General features: G+C 31.2%; 1 protein-coding gene across 2 annotated transcripts in view; it reads right to left on the reverse strand.

Annotated features, from left to right (window-relative positions):
* The window catches only part of LOC106473861 (carbonyl reductase [NADPH] 1-like), a 42,293-nt gene that overhangs the window by 12,381 nt on the left and 22,618 nt on the right, over positions 1 to 7,294 (reverse strand). For both annotated transcript variants that reach the window (XM_022382834.1, XM_022382784.1), the window contains exon 5: positions 4,233 to 4,345. In XM_022382834.1, coding sequence (XP_022238542.1) covers positions 4,233 to 4,345 — 113 coding nt within the window. The remainder of the gene's footprint in view (positions 1 to 4,232; positions 4,346 to 7,294) is intronic.

Below are 7,294 nucleotides of genomic sequence, written 5' to 3' on the forward strand. Positions count from 1 at the left end.
CAAAGTGAATCAAAAATAGTTTACATAAAATAACTAGGAACCCATATAAATAACCACAAATGAGAGATGATGGATTCATAAACATTCTACCATAATTACATGTAACTGCAGATAGAAATACAAAATAAAAAAAGGAATTTAACATAAAATGATCTGCTGCCAACAAAACTAAATAAAATATAAACATTACATACATATAAACTATATAAAACAAAAAGAAAGCATTCTTCATTATTGAAGTTGGATTTTATTTTAAATGAAACGAATACATGAAGAGTTCACTGTTAATAGATGCTATGCCTTGATAACAACTTGATTGTTATTCGATGATGAGAAATCCACTTTTAGATAATAAAGTTTGGAAAAGGCTTGTATGGGCAATGAAATAATCTTTATTAAAAGTATAATGTTTCAACAAGCTTTTATCATCAGTAAACTTTATTTTCTAAAAGTGGGTTCCTCCTCATCAAATTTGAATTAATCACAGCAATTACTTGTGGTTATGTCTAAATGTTTGTCTTTGTTATCCTACATATATCTTTCTAGTATGCTCCCTCACTTGTCCACCACCATAGACCTATCATACTGTGAAACTATCTCTAAACTTTGCTAGATAAATATATAAATCATCAAAAGGAGAGATGATATTTCTTTCCTCAGACAATGCCACTCTGAAAAGTTAATTCTGCAATTTGTAAAAGTCAAGTTATCCAAAAGCCTGAACCAGTTTACAGGTATTATTCAAAACATGCAGCAAAAACTTCTAAAAGCTGCCCTGAATTCCAAATATCAAGAACTACTCTACTTACAAAAACGTAAACAGAAATTAGATCCCCAACTTGTCTGCTACCTCCAATCAGATGAGTATGGCATCAACCAAACCAAATTAATGTTGAATCAAGAGAAGAAATGTAGACACAAAAAACTTGAAAAACTGAGAAAACTACAACAATGTGATAGGCAACACAATAATGCACAACCTAATCTGGTCATCAACCAATTGGACCGAACACTAAACAACACTGAACTACAACCTCTGAACAAAGGCCTCAACTTTGCCATCAACCAAAGACAATTCCTAGCCTAAAGTTAAAGGTCAGCCTAAAAGATTTAGCCAGAAGACTAGTGATTCACAACATAAAAGAACAAAAGTTACCTCCACCTTACACAGCATCCAGCTACAAGAAAAAATTCAGGACCCGAGCCATCAGACTTATGAGAGGTAATTATAACAAAATTATAACAATTTTTTAAAGAATTCTACAACAATACCATAAACAATCAACCAAACCTGTAAACTGAAAAGTAATCTCACAAGCAACGAGATGAAATACATCTATAATCTGAAGAAAAACACATTAAAAATTCTAAAAGCTGACAAAGACAACACTACTGTAATCTTGATCAATGCAGAATATATCAGCAAAATGAATGCCATCCTTTCTGATAAAAAGAAATTCAAACCCATTCCAAACAATCCAACAAACACACACAAAAAACAACTGAAAAACCCTGTTATAAATGAAGAAAGATAATTTAATTACTGAAGATCTTTATTTTCATCTATGAAACACTGACTCGCACACCACAACTCTATGGCATTCCTATACCACACAAATACAACTGTCTCATATGACCTATACTATCCACTTATGATTCATTCAACTGCAACCTTAGCAGATACATAGCCTGGGCTTTCAAACCATACATGAAATATGCAGGTTACTTTTTTACACTTCCCCACCCCCCTTTGCAAGGGTATTGCAATCGGGTCCTATGGAACAAACTCTGTTGAATAATTCTGAAAGTTATAGTAGCTTATTATTACCCTCACCCTTATAAACCATTCCTTCATTCACACCAATAAATTTCCACCAGCTATTGTCAAAAAATTCTCGCACAACCACCAAAACAAAAACCTCAAATTTCAAACCACAAACAAAATTGACACTAATAAACCAAACAACAACACAACATTGTACTTCAGTTTACCATTCATCCTTGAAATCAGTTCAAAAATAATTCACACATGGTAAACATTTGCCAATAAATGTCAAATTACTGTCAACTTCAAATCCACTCAAAAACTCAACTTTAAACTAAAACCATTACTAAATAAAAATTATGATGAATCACAAGATACCAACATTACTTATAAAATAATGTGTAATAACTGTCCAGAATTCTACATTGAAGAAGCTGGAAAAAAATATAAACTAAATTCACTGAACATAATAAAAAGTCCTCACATGTTTACCATTATTGCAACTCACATACAAACAAACACAAAATAAAAGAAGCCATCTTAATTAAACCAAAAAGTCTTACTCTAAAAACAAAATCCTGGGGTACCAAGATACCTTTACTAAGCTGTTAATGTGACCTTTTTGTATATATATATAATTCTGTATATATATATTCCTGAGTCTATGTAAATTACTTGTACCTGATGATGACAAAAGCTTATCAAAATGTTTTACATTTGTTACTTGTTATAAAGTTTCTTTCATTACCCATTCAAGACATCTCCAAACTTTATTAACGTGTGTGTGTGCCTGTTTATAACTGGCAAACCTCTAGATTGATTATCAACAAACCATCTGCATACCCTTAGGACACTTTGGAAGTTATATTGAGGTTGATGTTTGGATCTAACCCCTTATGTCACCCTTGGAGGCCCTTATCATATATTATCCCAATGCATTGAACAAGTATGCTACTAGTAGTCTATAAACAAGCAGCACTGTTTTATGAACAAAGCTAAATCATAAAAATGTCACTAAATCTGAAATAAATTTGTTTTCATTAATATTGTACATAAGTACAGAGCCAACCTGCAAATATTAGGACTTTCTGTACAATAAATCACATTAGATTCAGTCATTCTGTATCATAAGGACACATTGAAATAGCAGAGAAAACTTGCATAGGTTTAAGCAGTTGAATTTCAAAACATCATACATTTTTAATTGACATTATGGCTTTGTCAGTGACAACAAAAGTTGTATTTTGATTAAAACAGAAAGAAACATGTTTAAAATACAAATATACATTTGATTTAGAGGAAGTGCAAGTGAGAAAAAGACTGAAATATTTTGAAATTATAACTTAAGTTCTGATAACATGATTATCTTGATTTATAATGTTACGTCCCCGTTTGTTAAATAATTTTTCCGTAAATTCTTTCCGACTAAACTTTAGCGACACAAGTCCTTTCTTAATAAAACTGGTTTATTCTTTCTGAATATAACTTTACCGATACACTTATTTTCAACAGTCGCGCTATAACAACGAACGTGCTCAACTTCAACAATACTCTCTGACTGCAGATCAATTACTCACTACCTACACACATTGATTCCGTCACGTTGTGACCATCTTATATATACCAGACTACCCTATATCTAGTAATCTCCCGACAATTCCCGAAGGTTCGAGAGAAGGAGTGGTGTGATATAGTCACGTGACCTCGCTGACGCAACAATAATATCAAAATGACAGTTGTACTTAAACAATTATGTACACAGACCAAAAATCAAGATCAACTCAACTTGAAATAATAGTGATAAAAAGCAATTCATACATGCATACATTCAGTTATGTACGTTTGCACTCGATTAAGCTTTGTAATTTCTAATGCTTTTTGTGAATTGAAATTCACATTAAATATAAAGTTCAATTTATTGTAATAAAATCCCTATAAAATTTAATAATAAAAATCAAGTATCATCATAGAAATATTGTATTTTTTGAAAGTTCGTTTTGCTTATTTTTTTAAAATCCTGCACTTTTCGAAATACAAAACTGTCTGACTTTACAAGAGACTTTACACTTTTCATATTCCATTAAGATTAAAGTAACAACAGTTTTGATTTTCAGAACTATTCGTTTATCTTTAGCAACTGTAAATATATTACTTTTCCTCCAATACTATCATTTATAGCAAATATTATTCTTCTGGTCGTTACATACTTAGAAAGCAGAGGTTTTATCACCTCTAATTTTGCCCACATATTTTCATAGCTTTTTAAAGTTTCTTTACCCCTTTTATCTGTAAGATATACATGTATGTATATATTTATTTATTTTACAGATAAAAAGTATAAAGTAAGTTTTATATGTATATAAAACTTATGGTACCTAATTTTCATAGATAAGTTTATTTCAACAACTTGATATATATATTGAATTTTTCAGTTTTAATTACACAAAAGCACTATTATAGTATTTACCTTGCATGGGGTCTCAAGATTGGAAACAATGTCTTGCAAACACATAACGTTCCAAATAAGTTAACTCTGATAGTTTTTTCTGCTTGGTCTGCATCTGGTGTATCAGATGAAATCTATATCCATATTGAAAAAAAATATTTTAGTATTATGTAGAGTTAGTCAATTAGTAAAATTTGCTAACTAATTGTTGGGCTAATTAATCAGTTATATTCAACTAATCAATTAGTCTCACATTAGCTAATATCCTTGTTTCCAGTTGTGCATGTATGAAAATAAACATAGTTCTTTTTGCCAAGATGGCGTAATAGGCTTTGTTCTTTCATTTCTTCCTGGCATGGCCAGGTGGTTAGGGTGCTCAATTCACAATCTGATGGTCAGCCATGGAGGCATTATAATGTGATGGTCAATCCCACTATTCATTGGTAAAAGAGTAGCCCAAGAGTTGGCGGTGGATGGTGTTGATTACCTGCCTTCCCTCTAGTCTTACACTGCTAAATTAGGGACAGCTAGCACAGATAGCCCTTGTGTAGCTTTGTGCAAAATTCAAAACAAACATTTCTTCCTGAAAATTCTTTGAAATGGATCAAAATTTTTTTCTAAAATATTATTTACATATAATATGTGAGACAAAATGTTAACAGTTTTATTTCAACTATTTCACTTTCATAAGTAAATTGTTTATGTTTCTATTAAGTGGTTTTGAAACACAACTGTGTTTCCTGTTACTGTTTTAACAGTGCAACCTTATGACTCCATTATGTATTTGAATGAGTTTTTGGTCACTTCATTGAGCTACATATTTCAAACATTTTTTAACACATAGACTCCTTGTGGTTTCTTTTCAGAAACTTTAGATGTATGGACCATATCAGGAGTTGAAAACTAAGTCTGGACAAGTTTCTAATGTGGTATGATAAACAAAAAAGTTTCAGAAGTTATAGGTTTTAAAAGTTATGAATACAACTAAATCTTAAAAGTCTTTTATTCTTTTATATTCCAAAAACTTTCAGTAGAATGTTTATTACAAGATATGAAATACCAAAAAGAATATTTAAACCAAATTCTTAATATTTTTCTGCATTTCCCTCAAGGTTAGTACTTAATATATTACAGCATTAAGAATTATCATTTTGATGAGTACTGTCTCTTCTGGGGAATGCTATTTTTATTTTTTTATGATGCAAAATATGTATATATATATGTTTAAAACAGAATTTCTCAAATATAAGTCATGCCCAAAGGGAGTATCAAGTATAATTTTAAAAAGTTTACAATTAATGAAGGGGTTGATTATACGAACATTGACATGCATACATGTTCAAAATATAAGGAACACAGTATAAAAAAAGATTGATCTCCCTCCTCCTTTAAGATATTTACATGCACTACCACAAAATTCTACTTCCTGAATCTGATCAAATTTAGTTCATAACTGTTTGAACATGAATATACAAGAGAAAGAAACCATAAGCTTATGAAAAAATACTTAAAACAAGGCAAAAATCCTTTCCCCAGATAAATACTTGTTTGAACCAATGATAATTTTCACAATAATTCTGGGCAAAAACCATTACAAACAGCAGTAGTATATGTAGGCTTTACAAAATGGCTACGTGCCAACGAAAACATCTCATTTCAGTATAGAGATCACATAGTTAAAAAAAGAAAGACATGTTCACAAAATTTGGGGAATTTTTAAAGAAGTACAGTATCTATTATACTTGATTATCCAAAGTTCATTGCTGCAGTGATAAATAACGGAGAGACAACAAGGGACCAAGTGATCTTTCACAGCTGTCCTCACACACTCATCCCTGAGAAACATAAAATTTAAACCCACTCTTCATTTTTCAGGATATTAATTCCCCATTAATCTCCTGTGAAGTGCTGGCTTGGCTTCCAGTACAGCCAACAGTAACTCATTCGGTAAGTCAATCACCCTATTAGAGAAATAAAACTGTTTTAACTGCAGCATATCCTATCTTTTCAAAATCTTAAACTTGTGTCTCCTCATCCTTTTGCCTTTAGAATATAGTAGAAAAAGATCAATAGCAAGTAAGTTAAAAGATCTTAACCTATCCTCATCAACTAACCCTTCCATTCCTAGAATCCTCCTAGTAGTTCTTCTCTGAACTTCTTCCAATAAGTTAACATCCTTTCTTATATAAAGAAGGTCAAACTGTGGATAAATTATAATAAAGAATAAATTGACACATCTAAATGAAAACCTTTTCTAGTTTATTTTGTATGACGTTTTGAGCGTAAGCCCTTCATCAAGCAGTAAAGTCCATGTTACAATGGAATTAGGCTAATTCCATTGTAACAGTGTTTACTGTCTGATGAAGGGCATCTGCTCAAAACGTCATACAAAATAAACTAGAAAAAGTTTTCGTTTAGATGTGTCAGTTTATTCTTTGTTATCATTTATCCATATTGTTGTTACACATCTTGCAGAATAATGTTTATTCAAGACCAAAAACAGTATTCCAAAAGGTCTCATGAACTACTTATTAGTAAATAGAGCTTAAAATTCTATTAGCATTACCAATAGCCACAGAACACTGAGTCAATAGTGTCAGTGTGTGACTCATCCATCACTAGACTGCTAAGATCTTTTTCTTCAGTCATGCTAAAGAGTGGATCCTCATCTGTTAAATGTATGATTCAAATTATGACAATCCAAGTGCATTATACTTTGCACTTACCATAATCAAACATGCTAAATATTTTTTAAACTTAGCAATTAATCCAAGTCATTCTGTAATACATCATAATCCTCAACACAGCTACAAATACCCAAGAGTTTAATATCATCAAACTTTACTTATTACACTCCTAATGTAAGTACGAAAAAGCAAAGACTCAAATTTCGGACTGAACTCTTTTGATAACAATATTTTGCACTTTTTTGTACAAATACCCTACAAACCAATTAGTCAATGACAGTCCAGTGGACCCACCCCATATGGGAGAAGTAACTTTGACCATAATTCCAAATTTACTATCCATATCTTCATGAAATTTGGCAAACTTTTGGTATTAGGTCGTCAAGAAATTAATGT

This window comes from Limulus polyphemus, unplaced genomic scaffold (assembly GCF_000517525.1).
Source record: "Limulus polyphemus unplaced genomic scaffold, Limulus_polyphemus-2.1.2 Scaffold0, whole genome shotgun sequence".
Lineage (NCBI taxonomy): Eukaryota > Metazoa > Arthropoda > Merostomata > Xiphosura > Limulidae > Limulus > Limulus polyphemus.